Here is a 19,416-nt window from a genome sequence, read left to right on the forward strand (position 1 = left end):
TAACTGTTGGTTATGTCTCATAATATTTTGTGGAAAAACAGCATACAATAAACACCAGAAGTGTGAAGATCAACACTATTTCCAAGTCAACACAGAAAAGAGCTGTCACAATGAGGATGAAAAGGACTGAGGATGAGAAAGACTAACATACCAACTTCCTACTGTTTTAGTCAACTGATACTTTTAATCTTTTAGAATAAACTTCCTAGGCTTGCTAATAATGATTTTGGTATTTGGGAAGAAGTGAAATTTCCAAGACGGAACTAAGTAGCAGTACAGACAGAAAAGTCATCAACTGGTAAAAATATCAGATGATCCAGAGGAGGCGACAAAGGAATTAACGTCCCTGAGGTTGCTAAACTGTGGCCAACTCCTCTCTTACAAAGGCTAACTTTGCTTAAAATTCTCCCAGATTGAGTGAGATTAGTCTTGAAAAAGGAGATGAGAAGATCAGCTAAGACAGTCAGCTAGAAGAAAGGGTTTGTGTTTGGACAGATTATAAATCTGTTCAGCTTCATAGAAATATCCACTTTTCTGACAGCTTACCTGAAACTCAGATTTCTCCCCATTTTTTGCATGTTCACTACAGTAAGATAATAAAGTTATTTTGAAAAGAAGTACCTACCAGGAAGTGGAAAAGCCTGTAATGTACATTGAAATTAACATTATACATTTCAGTACAAAAGAATGTAAAATAATAACTGATTAGCAGATGTTTGATTTTAATTATGAATTTAACCACAACACAGAGAAAAACACTAATGAATTATATTCACTTTTGTTATAAATGACCTGTATGCACTTTCTATGTTATTGAGCTTTCCAGAAGAAAGGTTAGTCTTTTGCTAGCTATATATCACAGCTGCTTTCTCACATTTCTCAGAAAATAAACTTTGTACCCTGACAGGTGAAGACTCAAGCATGTACCAGGCTGCCAAATTCAATCAGGCAGAACTATAAGCAGCCTCCCTTCAGGGCTGCTTCTTTGAATTAAAAGTTTGCAGAGGTCAACAACCTTTCTGCCCCAGGTTTTGTTGTAAGCTGAGGAGGTTTTATACCAGCCTGTCAGCCTACTCAACTGGAAGTTATTAGTGTTCTCTGCTACAAAGGAAAACTAACTCAAGCCTTAAACATTTTATAGGGTTAACAACTGTTGGGGAATCCCACAAAAGAAATTAGCCAATGTGCAAAACTGAAAAAAATCTATCGTCAATATCAACTCAAACCACTTACAGATTGCTACGAGATCCACTGAATTACAGCTCTCAGTCTCAGCAAAAACACTGTTTGTTTTTGAACTATATTTAGACGATGGATGTAGCTAGCGTCTGGAGCAATGTAACTACATTTTATACAAAGTCATGTAGACAAAAAATTCACTCATACCTGTTATCTAAGATAGGAAAGATTGTTCAGTTTTTTCACAATTTCACTAACAGAAAAATTTCACATATAGCAAGCTGAAGAGTCTATTTCTTTTCCTTCTTAAAATCTTCATCAAGAAATAGATTTTTTTAAACCGTTCTAGCTACCACCACCACAGAAAACTCAAACATGATCTCTGTAAGCCATTCTCAAGGACAACCTGTATCTTTCCAAGCTAACCATGAACGCCCACCCAAGCAAAAGTGTGAAACAGGAGAAAAGGCACCCTCTCTTTGGCCTTCTGTGAATAAAACCACTGCTGAAACTGAAAGTTAGAAACTGGGCCAAAAGAAGTTATTCAGGCACGTAATTCCAAGGGAACTCAACTCAGAAGTATGCAAAGCTTTCCAAACAGAAAAAGTACTTTTTTTCGTTCTTGTTACTGGGAGAAAAAAGAACAGTTCTATTCAGATCAACAAAGCACACCCATTAACTGTCATTCCAACTATACTGCAAGTGACTGAGAATCAATTTTTCCTAGGAATCCAGGACGGATACTTACACAGCCTCCAGCGAGGACCTCTGCGGGGAGTGGAATGGAACCATCTTTCTTAGTAAATTTGTCTCTGACAAAGTCATTAACCTAATAAAGAAACAATACATTACACACAATTTTAAGATGTTTTTCCTCCTTATTAACATACATCAAGTACCTCTGTAACCATATATACTTGAGTGCTTGTAAGTGGTCATTTTTCACACATTTTAGGAAATAAATCCTGTGTATGTTAACAAACAAAAGGATGCCAGAAAAAAAATAACGATACGTACAGTTAGCTTAATAGCCTTTTCTGGAGCAACACCTATCAGCTGTGGTAACAAGCCTATAGAAACAAAGACATCATAAGGCAACATTATCTTCCTAATACAGAAACAAGTATTTTATAAGAGCTCTATAGAAATGCCTTTCTGCACATGAGATGTCGCTTGAGGTGGACGGCATTTATGCATGTGATGCTGCTACAGCACTGCCTGTTCATACCAATACAGTTTAATATTAAGATTTCTGTTGAAAATGGTAATGAAAGGGGTGACCAGATTTGCCTCCCACAACCAAGTCAAGCTTGATGCTGTTGCTGTACAGAAGGGAAAAAGGGGTAAAGACTGAACATACCGCTTGGATATGCCTACTACGTAAGAGTTTGTTTGACTTTTTTAGCCCCTTAATATCATTTTCCCATAAAGCTTGCAATTACTTTTGAAAAATTATCAACTCACTTCTACTTGACTCACTAACCTGAGTTTTCTGAAGGCTGCAGTGGAATAAGGATATAAAGGATTTTCTCTTGTTCAGTCCAAGACAGTAGCATGAAGTCCTTTAAACCCTATTACTATTAAGCATTTTTTATCTCACCAAGAGGAAGCATTAGTTGACAGAAACTGATTTTGAAAAGCCTCTTGCTCCTGGAAAATAGCTACTATCAAAATGAACTGCCATTTAACAAGAACACACACACTTTTCTAGGAACTAATAGGTTTAAGAAAAAAATCAGTAGATGGCAGTCTTAACTTCCCAACATACAAGATTATAACAGTATCTGTTATTTTAAAATCCATTTTCTCCACAGTCGTTCTGGCATATGTATAGACTATGAAACTTAAAAGGCTTATTTTTATTAGAACTGTTGATTTCCTAATGTAATTCCATGGGTAGGGAATATCAGTTTGCTAACTGTTCGCCAGTTAACTAACAAAAAAATCCCATGCTAACTATATAAAATATCAGATAACAGCAACAAAATTGTATCAATGCAGTTCTCCACAATCTGTCAAGTGAAAAGAGTAACAGCTAAAAATTCACTAAAAATGTCCAAAAAGTACTCAGCCTGCAGAATTTTTCTACTACGTCCTTAAAAGGAAGCTCAGAGCAAACACACCTAAACAGAAATTGCAGCAGTTAATATATGCAGCGTAGTGTTTTCTTGCAATGTAGTACTTTCTGTGCAATTTACAGACTGAGGAAAGGTAGTTATTAAATACAAAGAAAGGTTGACAATAACAAAAAGAAGTGCTGCCCTCGCAGCCTGAATCTCTGATCTACTATGAAAAGAAACTCCAGCTCTGCGGCGCCTACAGTTTAAAAACCCCAAACTACCAGACAAAACACCACAAGACAACCCCCCTACTCCCTTTCACGCAGCTGAACTCGTTGGGCACACACATTCGCTGTGCCAGAGGACCAGGCACCCTCCATGGTCTTGTGAAGGCCCTTAGAAGATACTTCATTAGTTCTCAAGTCAGATGCCAGGATTCAAAAGTGTCACAATTTTCTTGACCAAAATTTATAAGTTCTCATTTAAAAATATGAACTTTCCAGGATGCGTTCAGATCTATTTTTTAAACCATAGTAAATGACTACTTTGTACCGTTCTGTTACAATTAGGGCAATTCACCTCAGGAACAGAAGAACCCACAATCAACTCCATGAATGTTTCTGCTGTTTAGTTTAATAGACTCCTACAGACCACCTAATTCTGTGAGTCCAAGACCTCAGTAACATGCTGACCATTAACATTTTCAGAACAACTACATGAACTTCTTAGGCTAAACAATCTTAAAGACAATTATTAAGCAGACTATTAAAAAGTTTACCAAACTGACACTCTTTCAAACAAGCACATTTTTCTCACATGTAAAGCATTGCTTTTAACTCATCAACGGAGTCACCCTTGATTTCAAAGTGTTTGAGAAAGATTAGAACAAAAATAAAAATAACAAATGATCAGTTCTAGAAGCTGCTGTGCAAAACCATGGTGGGGGGGGGGGAGAGACAGAAAACCGTACTGTAGAACAGCACTGGAGAAACAGTCTCATAAATGTATGAATATTTGCTTTTGTGAAAGATTTAGCAACAAAAAAGGAAAATAATTTACCAGTGAGACAGTTTATGGAGATTACAGGTATTTCATTAGTATCTTCACTGACCTATTCCTCCCTCTACTCACTTGCATAGCAAAATCTTGCAAGACTACAAGAAACACTTTAGCCAGAATCCACAGACTTTCACATGCAAAAACTTCTCAGAAAATGTCCTTAAAGGACACTGCCCAGTGTCTTCACTGCCAGAACACACTGCAAAGCAGGAACAAAGGCTGTGGCCATCACGGGAGTGAGTCACTTGGCTCCAACTAAAAAAAAAAAATGTGTGCCACAATAAATACCTTACTGATCCTTACAAAAATTGTGCACTTCATTAAGTTATGTGAAATGTCAATTAAAAGCAGAGAATTCAACTAAATATCCATTTCGGAGGACTGGCTAGCATCTACCCTCTATGTAAGTCACCTTACTGTTGTGTTAAAAACCCTTTCAGAATTTTCTCCAAAACTAAAACAAGGTATGAGATAGCTTTCAGTCTAATAAAATTGATTAAAAAATTGTCTTGAATTCTTAATCTATATTTTAGATGAGTTTTTTTTCTTTTTTTTAAACTACAACTTATGTGAGTTTCACTGTTGATATTTTAAAGTATGAAGCGATGTAATAAAACAGCAGGATACAATCTCTTGTTCACAGGATAAAATCATAAAACAAGTCCCACTACCTGCAAAAGTATACGGCATAAGATCTGGCATCCAGTTTAACAGATACATTTCAAAATTACTGTGTTCATCTTTTAACAAAAAAATATTTGCAGTAAAACCAATCCTTATTTCTCAGATGCTAATCTGCCCCTGAGGTTTGCCCCCAGCCAAAAGTTACAATCCTCAGTTTGTGAGATAATAATCATGTCCACAACATGCACATCCCAGAAATTAGGACTTCAAACAACCTAAGCAGCAAGGAGAAATCAGTAACAACAAAAAAATGCCCAGTTTTTCCCAGCAATTGTTTATGATGAACAGTGCTCAAGGGAAGGTAAACACTAAGCTCTACGAAACACAAGCAAAATTGTACATGATACCAAGTTTCCTGGTTTTCCCATAAGAAACCAGCTGTTGAGGTATTAAAAAAAAAAAAAGGGCAGAAAATCCCCAACTTGATATTGACATATATTTTTTTTTATTGACTTACCTCTGTAAAGACCAAAAAATCCTTCAAAACGCAAAACCTTTTTAAAGCAGTCAAAGCTGCTTTTATACATCAACTCTCCTACGACTGAGCCAGAGGAGCGCTGATTCTGCATACGAGTTTTCACCAGGTCTATGGGATATACCGCAGTGGCACCAACAGCTGTAAGAAAGCATCTGAAGTATTATTTCTGCAACTGCATTGTTGGCATAGCATAATTATGATGATGATTTTCTACAACATTTATTTAGACACAAAGAGTATATAAGCTGGTAAGATCTCCGATACATTGGAAGTAAGAAAGGACAATACTGGAAGTCTAGAAAAAAGCCTCAGGGAGAACAGATTACACTATTACATAAAACAAGGTGTGTGGAACAAAGAAAACTAACCTGCATTACCAGTAAGGAAATTCATTACTGGTGTAGAGTTTCAGAGGACTGTGGAGGGACACCAGAACAGAAGCAATAAGGGAAGAAAGGGAATGGCACAACCAAAAATGTTTCCACCCACCCTCCCATGCTTCAGGTGTGCAACCAAGAAACGGATCTTAGATGAGACCAAGTAGTCTGGCAAGAGAGTGTTAAACTAACCCAAACTTACAAACAGAAACCAGAAATATTACTCACCTCCAGCAATTGAGCCCAAAGTGAACCTGTAAGCTGACTCGGCTACCTGGAGCCAGATAGGCCTGCCTAGCTCTCCAAAAGATTGCTGTGTGAGGGGGGAGAAAAAAAAAAGCCTGAAAATCTGCATGGGAAAACATGTCTGTGAATTGGCTTTTATAACATTATAGAAAGAATCTGATTAAAAATGGTAACTTTATGTTAAGGAGGAAAAAATAAAGAAATTACTGTATAATTTACATTATGCCTAATGAATGAAGCACATTTTTCAAACACCTTGTTTTTGAAAATATTCTTCCTTACATATTCCTGGTATAACTGAAACCATTATGGTCAAGAAAAAGTAGACAGAAACTCAAATCAACTTTGCTACTTTCCATTCTGTTGCCTTTGAATTTGTAAGGCATGGAACCTCTTTCTGGCTCAAATAAAATTCAGTATCTGAAAAGGAATTCAGTATCTCACAGACAGTATCTATCAGCATGGGATATATGTTAAGATTACATATACATTAATACATAGCATAAACATGACATTTCATGTCTTCAAAACAAGCAAAAAAGTCAATTATTCCCCAAAGTATTCTCCACAAGACTTTTTCAGGCAGTTGGTAATTTACAGCTACAATGATGACCTCACTCCCTTCAATCACATACACTACTATAAGTGTGTTAGTGCTCTACATAAATACAAGTCTGCACAGAAATATTTGCAGACACTCATAATCATATTATTATATTAGATTAGAAACAAGGTAACTGACAAACAAGATGTTAAGTGTTCACAAAATTGCACTATAAAGTATGCAAGATGGGCCAAGTTTTCTTCCAAACATAAACAAAGGGATTAGAGAAGAATTTATATTATGCAGTATAACTTGTCTGGGTTATGTAAGTGGCCAAGACATTAACTTTTAAATTCCATATTAAAGCACATACTAAAGTCCATCTCCCAAACACAAACCTTTTTTCTTAAAAGCACCCTGCATTGCTAGCAGATGTGCTCCTGACAGCACAGCTGGAACATATACAGACCTCAGACTGCTACAGGAGGCTTCACTCTGACACACATTATGAATTCTCCAGGAAGATTATCACATGCACATTTCACAGGTAACTCACCAAGGCTACTTAACAAAGTTACGTTCAGCTTATTGAAGCTCTGAAAAGTGGAGTACCCACAGAAAGACAGCATGTACCTCAGTGTAAACTACTCTGCTTGGACTGGTATGACATGGGATGGGCAAAAACCTGCCTTTATTGTATAATGTTACACTGTACGTACACAATGTAGGACAAAAGCCTATGAGATTAAGACAGGATCATTACCTGTAAAAAAACATTAATTGTATTTTATACAGTTTTTCCACAGAGGAAAAAGATACAGCTACCACCACTTCCTTCCACAAGACATATCCCTCCCCCAACAACACAGCTCAACAGAGAAGAACAGAGAAATTCTAAGTAGCACCAAAATTATAAACTGCACATGTGGACCAGCATAAAAAAAGCTTATATCAAGTGTATTGCCTTTACAAGCAAATGCAAGCAATAAATCTGAAGAAGGTCCTTGCTATTCTCAAAACACTAAATTTTCCTATCTAAAAAAAAATCACAATAAAACCAAAATAACCACAAAAACAAATTCTAAATTACAGAGATATGTCTTTTGATTCATGTAGATAAAAGACAGGTGCAATAAGAATACCCAAAAGGCTTAGAAGCAGGACTGGTTCTTCATTCTGCAAGAAGTTTCTCCTAGTTTAGCACACCTGCTTCCTTTTAGCTGTTTTAAGGTTATCCTTTTTCTTCTAAGATCTACACAGTTTTCATCAAAATCCAATCACTACATCCAGACATTAATTAATCTTAACGAATATGTCACTGGATGTTAAAAATCAAATTCCTTCTGAAGGAAATGTCACTTTTACATTATTAAATAAGTGTTCACAAAGTTTGCAGTTTACTTGTGTGTTCAGATGGATATGTAAATGAATGTAATTAATGCTATAGCTTTCAAATCATGAATATTTATAAACAGAAAATTACTGTAGCTGTCATCCTGCCATAGGATATTCAGCTGCTAGGCTTTAAGAAAATCTTACACAATGAAAAAATTGACAATGAAGTAAACATGGTTGAAAGCAGGCTAATTTCCATTTCCACCAAATCCACATAGAGTGACTTTATGTAAAAATTTAGATTTTCCTCTAAAAAGGAATTTTTAAATGACATAAAAGTGATTACAGACTTGTTTTCATTTTCCAGGGACAGCTGGACCTCACTGGGATGATATTCTCTCTTCCATGAAGGGATATCTTTCATTTTGTCAATACAGTTAAATAAGGTAATATAAGGTTCACTTACCATAAGGTCTAGTAAAAGACTGTCCTTATAAAGCAAAGAAAATGAAATTACTTTGCCTTCTGCTGTCCTTTCTTAACACAGAATGTAGAACAGGATGAAAATATAATGTATTACTCCAAGAGTGTGGAAGAAGTATATTCTGTTCTAGTGATAAGTGAAACTTTTATCAGTAAGCTCATTTTATAACAGTGCCAAGCTACAAAAGTAATTCTGAAGAGTAAAATAAAACAAGTTAGTATTTTGTCTGCTCAGAAGGGTGAGTGCCACAAAGGCACTGATTAAAACCAAAGCTGGCAGTTAGGAATGTCATCACAAAACTTCATCAAAGATATTTCTCATTAGTCTGGATAAACGTTTATACACATTTCTGCGACAATCCATTCCATCATTATTGTCAGCAGGAACACATAGGAAGACTGTTACCACTAAGTAGGTTTAGGACACTTATTTCGTTGGCTCGGATACGTCTAATTGCCTAAAGACAACAGAGCAGTAACACTAAGAACAGACCAGACACTGCGTTTCAGACCAATTTGTTTGAAAGAGAACTGAACAATCAAATCTACCTGTAATAACAGTAACCAAAATACACTCAAAGTCCCACATATGGAAGACTTGCTAAATTCCATACAGGACAATTCTTCAACTATAGCAGTTGAACTAAATCAAGATTATCCTGTCACAGATACATATCCTAGGTTTTGTAGTGGATGCAACTGCTTAAAGGAACCTCTTTGCAATATGCACGAAAAGTGAGCTGAGAAATACAAGGCTTTACAAACACAAGCTTTCACTTTCAGGCAGAATCCTGGGACCCTTCCTCCACTGGCAAACACAGGACATTCAGGTGGCGAGCGGGTGATTTTATCAGTGCACAGCCGCTTTAGCTCAGACCACCCTGCAGCAGCACTGTCTGTCACTGGCATCACCAGGGTAGAGAATCTGAATTTCACTTGATGGGAGACAGTAAAGTAGCTTGGAATGGCTGACCAAGGCATCGCCGTCAGCTGCACATCCTCCTGCCCCACAGCCCAGGTGGCTGAGCTACTTGGGAATCAGTTGCTGAATCACTGCAATTCAGGAGCAGCATTTTAAGGCAACTCATCACCAGCAACAGATTGCCAGAAATGCTGAGCTGCAAGACGTGTCCCTCCAGCAGCTGATTCCTAAGAAGCTCAGCTGTCTGCGTACCCAGCAAGGTGTGGGCAGCTGTGAGCAAAACCCAGCCTGAGCCTGGCTGTGCCCACCTGGGAGTCAGAGCCTTCAGATGTCTTGACAGGCACCCCATAAACTCTTAATACAGGCTGCAGGAGAGAGAACTGGAGTTGTTTAGACATTGTAAGCAAATGGGAACCTTCAGGGTAAAAAATTCTGTTTATCTACTGAGTACACAAAGATGTATTTAGTCATCACTATGGGATATGCTCATATAAGATCTTAATAGATATCCGACTTCCCTTTGTGTATTACAGAGAGAAAGGGGATGTGGAGACATCCTTGGAGCAAAATGCACTGGTTCAGATGAACACTATTGTATTTTCTTGTAAAGCTTAAACGAGAACGTACAGCTGTGTGGAACTGAAATTTCTCACAATGTTCTAACAGTAAAAATAAAGAAAAGATTGTGTATCAGACACTTTTAAGATCAGATTGTATTTTTTTTGTTTTGCATAATAAACACCAGTGTGCAATCGGCCTATGTATTTTATGATTATGCAATCATGTAATTCACCACATATGTACGTCTCCCTTTCTGAATCTGCTGTGTAACCATTTCAAGGATTTTCTTGACTGCATTATTATCTTTACATTATCAACAGTTGAGTTAATTCCCCCTGAATTACTCTCGTGAGAGCAGTCACCTACAAAATGCTCCAGAAAAAGGATTTCCCTAGAATATATCTGGAATGGAATGGAATGGAATAGAATATTTCCATTAGCAGCACAGCAGATGTCCCTTTATGTTGCAAGCTTCAATATCGGCAATACTTCAGATGCAACCTTAGATGAAAGGTAAGATAAAACTTAATTCACAACTTAACTAGTATTAGACAGCTCTGCTTGCAAAAGAAAACCTCTCAGATTACATGTTGAACAAAAAATCCAGTGAAAATAAGCCCTCAAAATTTAGATTTATTTTTAACATAAACTTGAAAGCTATTCCCTTGAAGGTGATCAGTATGGCACCCAGTGACTGTGGTGAAAAGTCTAAACATAAGCTAAACACCTGCATAATGTTTGGTCCTAAATCTTCAGTTCCCACAGTTGTAAAAAGAGCCATCGAAGTAAGAAACAATTTATGCTGAAAATCCTACTGCTGTACTACACACATGTAAGTTTAATAAGGAAACTATGATAATAGCAAAACTAGCAAATATGAATGCAAAGGTCTAGTGAAACAGACGATCAATATTCTACTCCGATATTTTTCATCTTCTAATTCTACCCTTTTAATCAGTTCCAATAAATCTGTATTCCCCTTTTACTGTCTAGGTCACATAGCCAACAAGTACAGTAAAATTCAATGATCATTTCAGATAAATGGCTAAGTCAATCATTTAATTAAATTTCTCAAAAAAAGAACACATTTACAAGCCTTCAATTTAATACTCATATTTTTTACTATCCAAAAATAATCTTCTAATTACAGCATTAGATTACTTAGTGAAGTGAAAGGCCTTTTCAGGTGGGAACAAACATATTCACAGTAAGGAATCCAAGTATTTATACATACTCATATCTAAACAGGCCATCCTTCAATATGACATCTAATATTTTGTTTAGACATATACTCAACAGTCTGCCCCATTTCTATCCTTACAGCAACACACACAGCACGTTTCACTTGTTAGGAATCTGTTTAAAGTGTATTATTCTTATTTTTCATATGCAATTACATATAAACATTCACTTCAACAATTTTATTCTTCTTCTCCCTACCTGCCTCTGGAGTTCTGCCAAGTTGTAAGGTAATGCACCTTCAGCCAGCGGTGCTATTCTCTCAATATCTGCCAAAGTTAAGCGCCTTTACACAAGGCAGAGAAAAGTAAATTAGTTAGATAAAACATCAAAGATAATCAATACAGTATTCCTGGCCACACCTCACAGAATACATCCTAAGTTTAAAAAAAAACCACCTGTCATATTTGAGTGCACATCTAAGAAGTCTGCGACACTGCAATAAAGAATGCTTGGAGTTAGAAGGGCATTCTCGTACCTCGCAAGTGGAGATAAGCAGAGCTGGGATTATTCAGAAGCAAGTTCTTGATTACTAGCAATAAGGGATAGAATACACAAATGAAACTATTTCTAGGTATTCCTACCTAAGATTTCACATGTGTTGAAGACCCATGAAAAACATCATCAATACTTAAAGTTAATAGTATCAGTGTATTGTAGCCTTTTGGGACTCCTGTAATGTATTTTGCTATTTTATATGTATACCCATAATATGACAATGAATAACTGTGCTTAATTGCACACAATTCACTTACAAAACCCACGCATACACCAAAGTCAGTTTACATTGAATAAATTACTGTATCGAAATACAATGGAACACACAACTTGTTAAAATTAAGATGAAAATTAGTAGTTTTCACACAGGAAACAGCAAAATAATTATTTTTAAATGATTAAAATATTATGTTACCCAGTAACACTGTATAAATCTGCAAGCTGGTACAAAATATCTATTTCCAGTGGTGTAACTTGTCCAAATCGGATTGCAGAGTGGGTAAATTCCTCTGGATTTAAAAGGGAAATAGAAATAAAGCAATCGTGTTATTTGTCAAATTTCCTCTTTAAACGCTCACAAATCACTTCAATATCATAAAAATGAAATCTATAACCAAGAAGCAAAATCCATAATGCAAAGGGAAAAGATATCTTTAGGAGAACATCTATCTTGAAACAGGCCTTTTCAACAGAGAGCAAGTCTGACTCCGCAACTCTGATTTACGGTAAGAATTCATCAAAGTCAACAAAAATCCTCATATTAGCAAGCTTAACAAAACCACATGCACAATTTGTGATTCTTGTGTCTGAAGTTCTGCAAAACAGAACTGAACAGAACAATGGTCCATTATTCACAGCTTTAAGGACAACGGACTCCTCTTGCCATCACGTCCGCATTTCTTTCTCTGCTAGCTCGTGAGTGACCCCAGGCTTAGGTACTCGTCTAGCCAAATTACATGACATGTTCACGACATAATTGGCAAACCACAATAAACAAGGCTGAGCAGTGAAAACACAGTAGCTTTTTGTCACAACACAAATCCAAGCAAGACATATTTATGCATCTGCACCAAAAAAAATTGCTAGACAATTTGTTAGCACAATCTGGAGGACAAGGACAGGCACTTTATGCTCTCCTTAAGGGACAAAGATATGCAGAATATATGAACATAAGCCGAACAAAGAAGAAGAAGAAAGGAACTTGGCATGCTTTTTACCACACATAGGCGTGGCTGGTCCCATCCATATAGGTAATAAAATCGGTGATAAAATCTGTCACAAAATGACTACAAAAGCAATCCACTCATGCCTGCAGCAAGGCTGAAATACGGCAACCTTTCATATGCATAGTGATTAGCTACATCCTAACAGACATAGACTATATATAAAACCACTCAGGCAAGTAAGCATAAGAAGTTATAAATTATTACCATTTTTCTAAAAAATATTTAATCACAGATAAAGTAAGTAGAGCTAAAACAAGACAGAGATTTACTGATGATGGATTTTCAAACTTAACCCGCTCTATCACATTCCCTAGGAACTTTCTATCTCTAAGCAACCATGCATCCCTTTCAAGGAGTGGTAAAATCCTCAATAATATACTGACTTGGAGTTACCCATTCAAAGCAGTAAGGCCAACACGGCTCCTGCCAGAACCTCGACTCTTCTCCTTAATGTGCTAGCTGAAAATGATTACTAACTTGTGAGAATGAAAATCACCCTTTCAACACTTTCACAGTTGCCCTAATCTCGCATACTGTTGCAGCTTCTGACTTGCCTTAACCCATATGCAACAGCAGATTACAAACTAGACAGAACTAAAAAAATTTATAAAATGTAAGAAATATACTTTACCTTTTGTGACTTCAACATCTTTTCTTGTACCTGCTATGTTACTGTATATCTTCCTAACAAGATCCATGTTATTCAAAAGGGCATTAAATGCATTGAAATAGGAGAAGCTGACCTGATGTGAAACAGTTCCACCAGCCACCTTTAAAAATTAAATGAATGCAGTTAAGTGCCTTAAGACCTTTTACAACATCTTATTACAAGTTACAAAAACATCCACTTGCGCAAACAAGGAGAGAATTAAAGATATCTTTCTATTCTTGTAATTTTAAGATATTTTTAATAGAAACATGAGGGGAGAATTATTAGACAGCATACTATATTTTTGTAAAAACTGAACATTAGGAAACAATCAGGAAATAATCATGTAAGTAGATTATTATTCAATTTATCTGATACACATACTGAATGTGTCACTGAGTATTTTTCTAATACTCTCCATTTCTAGTACAGAAATGCATGTAAATGCTACATCAGATAAAGACACTGACTTCTTGCATCACATAGAGCAGCGAACATTTATTTCGAAGTCTCAAGTTAGAAGATACTATAAATTTTACAGAAGACAGGATGCCTTCTTAGTTAGACAAGGCAAGATTTATAGGTAAAATAGTAAGATAAAAGTTATTACTTTTATTTTATATAACTTTCATTCTTATATAGTTTTATAATACTATACACTTTAAGTTTATAACTTTTATGTCATTACTTTACCTACTGATCTTGCCAGACTATCACAGCTGTAACCATTCTGCCTCTAGAATCTACATACTGCTTTGCCAAATTCTGATCTGTAAAAGAAAAGAACGTAAGAGTATATAAAAGGACAAAACTGTAACTAGGCTCCACCTTTTCAGATCTGTCATATATTAAAATATAAAAATTAGATGCTTTTATCCTAAGTGAATGTTCTTTCTGTGCCAAGTGCAGTTTGCTCTGCTTTAGTGGAAAGTACAGTAGACTCGCTCAAAACTGTTCCCAGCAGTACTTTAAGCATGCAAACTGGACTGCCAAACTTCTCCACTACTGCAGCCAAGCAGCACTGCCGTGTTTCACCCTGCCCACTTTGTTATGAAGGTGATAATCTCTAGCACCAAGGCAGTGATAAACAGGTAGGAGAAGACAAAGTGACAGAGAAGCAGTAACATCTTAAAACATTACAGCTATTAAATGCTGAACTCAAGGCACTTTTCTCTACACTTACTGAAACTAAATTTTCTTCCACAAATGGAGTTAGCATATGTGAGCGAAGGGTAACCATGATGTCACTGAAGTCCAGCCCAGTTATCATACCACTTTTATTTTTGTCCTTCAGTGCAAAGGCTTGTCTTGCGTGTTCTGACTGCAGCTCCTAAAACAAAGATTCAGAAATAGCAGATTAGAAGCAAATTCTGTAACTCACTGTTCACAAAACTTTCACTAATTTCGTATTCTGACAGCATGCCTCAATATACTTGTGTGTGTAGACCATAGCACAACTGCAGTTTAAACTTAAAGGCCAGCTCAGCTAAAACAGGAAGTCTGCGTACTGATTCTATCCACAGATTCATTCCTCTGTCAAAGAAAAGCCTCAATTCAACTGTAAGGAAATACACACTTTCACTAAATTATTTGAGAAATAAACTTCACATACCCATGTCCTGTCTGCTATCTAACCCTTTATTAAATACTTCACTGCTAGAGAAACTTCTGGTACTGATCTTAAAGACTCAAAGTGAGCTGATCTCTTACACATCGAAGATGAAATACAGCTGGGCTATTATAAACTAAGTCATTGAAAAGTACTTGAAAATAAACAGGAGGACAGTGAAAATTGTATAATATAGATTGCCCCCAACAGCTACCTCCCATAATGTCAGAAATGGTCACTCATTTCAGGCAATTTAAAACTCCTATACAATCCATAAAAACCTTCATATAAAACACACTGCAGTAACCTAACCTCAAGATAATAATGATGGTTGTAAATTCTATGTCCAGAAAAAGTTGTTTCCTTCTATTCAAGCAAACAATAAAGCATATTCAGCTGTCATTCAGACCTCTAGAAGCAGCTAAAATAATAACCACGTTCTGACAGACAATAAGAAAAGGGCAAACAATCTAGCTTGTATCACCTTTACAGTAATTTCTCAAGTCTTATAACCTCAAGATCAAGGTTTTCTAGACCACGGTGCAACAAGCCTGCTCTGATCCAAGTCCCAAACCCCACAAGATGCTGTTAGACCAAATAACAAAAACAGCCTGATGTAAAAGGAGGGAAAGCAATATCCAACTTGTGTACATATTGAAATTACTGCAGTCCATACTACTGTTCACTACTGAGGGTTTTTATTATATGATGACAGTACGAGGTTACTGTATCTTACATGACGGTATCTTGGAACAATAAAAATAAAAATTAAACGGGTATTTCTTACTTTGCTCTGGGTTCCCAACATAAAGTTTCTTCTCACTAGCAACCTATTCTTTTTTCTGCACTAGTGTCCCAAATTCAGCCTGGGATCACTTAAAATTTGCAGTATCAAACGCAGGACAGAGTTTATTCCTTGAAAGTAACATCAAGTTATACTGCAGCCTCAAAAGACTGTGCCAAACACCAGGATCTCAATCTACATTATAGACTTCAAGTCCTATCTAGTTAGACGTGTTTTTCTAGAATGTGCTCTAGATCTGTATTTATCCTGGACAGTAATCGCAGATCATATCAAAGCACATCTATCACTCCATACTTTTCAGACAGTATGTCCAAAACTATTTTTGTACTAAAGGCCAGCTCTGGATGTGCATAATCTATTTTTCTTCAGGTCAGCTAGACAGAAAACTGTAAGTAATATCATGAGGCGATCACTACCTGTTGATTTATGGAATTCAGCGCAATCACCTACAATTTCACAAACTCCTTTCTCATTAATTATAATGTACATTTCTCCTACTTTCCTCTTCCTCCATCCTTTATAACTGATGTCTTCCTTTACTTTCTTTCCGTGTAATATTCAATTCATAATAGGTTTTTAACTTTTTGGCTTGGCAAAGTCCAGTTCTAGGAGTGAGATCCTTTAACGCCTGATCCCTAGAGGGTGCTTCAGCAACATCTCAGGAAGGCAGATTTGCCTCCTGCAAAGCTGGCTGCATTTAAGACCAAACTCTCAATATATGTGCAATAGCAGGCATGCCAGTGAGATGTAAAAAAGGGTAAGTATTAGGATAACATTTATAAAACAAAACAAAAAAAAGTTAAAGAAGCTAAAACCTTTATATGGGAGGTTATATGGCTAATAATAACTGGATGTATTGAGGATATTGAGGATGCAATCTTTCTTTGGCAGAGGTTAGTTTTGCTATCAAATTCCTGTAACAGAAATAGCGGACCCCCAGTCCAGTCTAACAACAATCAGTAAAATAGTTAATTTCATAAACAGTATATTTAGTCCCATTCTCTTAAAGGACGGTATTCAAGTTAAAGCATGAGTACACACTGCTTACAGAACTGGTATGGAGAAATAACAGTTCATCATAACTGTTCAGGATTAGTATCAGACAATGATTATCACTACCAGAATAAGCTCAGAATTTGTAATGGTATTAGTGTATTATTAGAGGTGAAAATGAATTTCAGTTCTGCTTTGGATGGAAGAGGGTTAATAACTGACCTGAAGAAACTGAGTGAACTCTGAATAGTTAAGATGCTTCTTCCTGTTATGTCCAAAATGCAGTCGAATGAACTCACAGTCCCAGTTGAAGGGGATTTGAAGATGAATAATAGTTTGTTCAAATATTTCTTTGACATTTGCTTGAGAGAGGGAAAAACAACAAGTGAGCTTTGGGGCACAGTAAATCTACAAACATTTCAGGAAGGATACAAGCAAATGATGTTTTAAGCAGCTGTTTAAGCAGTGGTTTAGTTTGTTAAGAGTGATTGCTAACCAAACCTTTACAGACCTGTATAAGGACACATTTGCAACACAACATGATACTTTTTGTATTACTGCATAAAACCTTGGAGTGAGTGTTTTATTTAGTTTTAATTAAGAAGCAATTTCCCTCATACATGACAAATAAGAACTATTTTGCATTCTGATATAAAAATCAATAGTGGGTCTCAGTCTCTGCTAGGAGTCAAATTAAGCCCTTTATCAAGAGCACGAATACCTGAATTACAATCTCACACAATATTTGTCATACTAAGTATGGTTTGATTGAAACTTGATTATTACAATCACACTGTCTGAATATGTCTATTGAAGATAGGTATAAGAAATGCCATCTAAAACATATCATTAACTCAGCAGAAAGCACCTTATTAAAAGCTTTTGATAAGGCCTTAGCACAAAAATCAAATCCCATAAAACATAATTGGTAGTCTCAGTTATTAAAATGTTTTAAGATACGTGAAGATAGAGATGTCCTCTTTTAAATGAAGAAAAAGAAATGTCATTTCAGAATATGGAATTCTCTGTATGTATACTCTACAACTGAAATCTCAATGCCAAATGTATTATCTGAATTCAGTCAAAAACCTCATCTGAAAAAAAAGCATGCCTTATTCATATACAGCATTGCCATGCTGCAAAACAAGCCTGCTTTTTTTGTGCAGATTATCTAACCACATAAACAGTGTAACTTGACATCTATCCATACCACATGAACACTTTTCAAAATCTACCTCAAATTATCTGAATTGATTTGTTCTTATCAACTAACCCAGAACTTCCTAACAACCAAAATGAAATGTGGCACATAGCTTAAATTTATAACAAAGTACAAAATATTTCAACTGAAAATAGATCTCTTATTTCATATGGTTAAACAGCTCTGCTAACAGACGAAATGCAATGAGAACGACTTTAGTATCATTTGATAACTCCACCAAGAGCTATTTACTTGGAATAAATGTGTTGCTTTCTCTCGGCTAAAGGACTACTTGATTCACTCATCCTTTCAATTCTATAGCCATTCTACTAGTTCTAGATCAAATCTAGGCAACTTATTGTATGGTTTTATCTTTTCAGTGAGGAAGGGAAGGGGAATGTCCAGAACGAATCTGTCTCAGAACGGTGACATACAAAGTAGGACCCCTTGGCTAGATTCAGTTGTTCTGAGATCACATATTCAAAGGCAGATTATAGCTAGTAAGTGATTTAACTGTAATTTAGCCCTTACTTACAGGTTGAACACAGACTATAGCCAAAAACCTGCAATTTAAACTGCAGTTGCCACTGCAAGGTATGCTAAAGGAGTTGCTCAGGTAAACAAGAAACTTAAAAAACTACCCTGAGTACTTGTAACTGTCCACTCTTCTCGATTCACCGGTATCAATATGCAAGGTGAGGGTTAAGCAAATGAGAGATAAAGCACCCAACACATAGCGCTAAACTATTTTATTTTGCCATATTTCAATTGAAAGTTTTGTCTGTAGTAGATTTATTCATCATTGCTAGAGATCCAGGAAACAGGAGAGGTAAATATAAATTCCTCACCTACCACCGATTCACTGCAGCTTCTGACCAACCTAGTGTCTTCATGCACCACAAACACAAACAGATCAGCGCAGCTCTCAGTGCAGCTCACTACTGAGCTGGGAACTGGGAACGGAACCGAAGTCAGGCCTGCGTAATCACATCTATTGCCTCGGCTACTAATGTACAAACAGGGTGCCAACTAGTGACTACTGACACATCTGTCAAACTGAATTCTAATATACACTGAGTTCTCCTAATGAAAACTTAGGAAAGAAGATGCTGAAGCAGCCAGAAAATTTAAATTGTATTTCAACTGTTTCCAATGATTACTTCTTTTAACCTTAGAGAAAGGTTCAAAAAAAGGCTCACCTTTTTCATATAAGAAATTATTCATATATGCTCATGTAAACAAATCTTCCAATTATTTTTAATGAAACT

At 36.3% G+C, this 19,416-nt stretch overlaps 1 protein-coding gene across 1 annotated transcript in view; it reads right to left on the bottom strand.

The window, feature by feature from the left end:
- Positions 1–19,416, bottom strand: part of SLC25A12 (solute carrier family 25 member 12) — a 50,182-nt gene that overhangs the window by 12,304 nt on the left and 18,462 nt on the right. The window contains 9 exon segments of the mRNA XM_075429607.1: positions 1,928–2,008; positions 2,197–2,249; positions 5,440–5,598; positions 6,066–6,150; positions 11,369–11,453; positions 12,081–12,174; positions 13,523–13,661; positions 14,724–14,870; positions 17,170–17,309. Coding sequence (XP_075285722.1) covers positions 1,928–2,008; positions 2,197–2,249; positions 5,440–5,598; positions 6,066–6,150; positions 11,369–11,453; positions 12,081–12,174; positions 13,523–13,661; positions 14,724–14,870; positions 17,170–17,309 — 983 coding nt within the window.

This window comes from Opisthocomus hoazin, chromosome 9 (genome assembly GCF_030867145.1).
Source record: "Opisthocomus hoazin isolate bOpiHoa1 chromosome 9, bOpiHoa1.hap1, whole genome shotgun sequence".
Lineage (NCBI taxonomy): Eukaryota > Metazoa > Chordata > Aves > Opisthocomiformes > Opisthocomidae > Opisthocomus > Opisthocomus hoazin.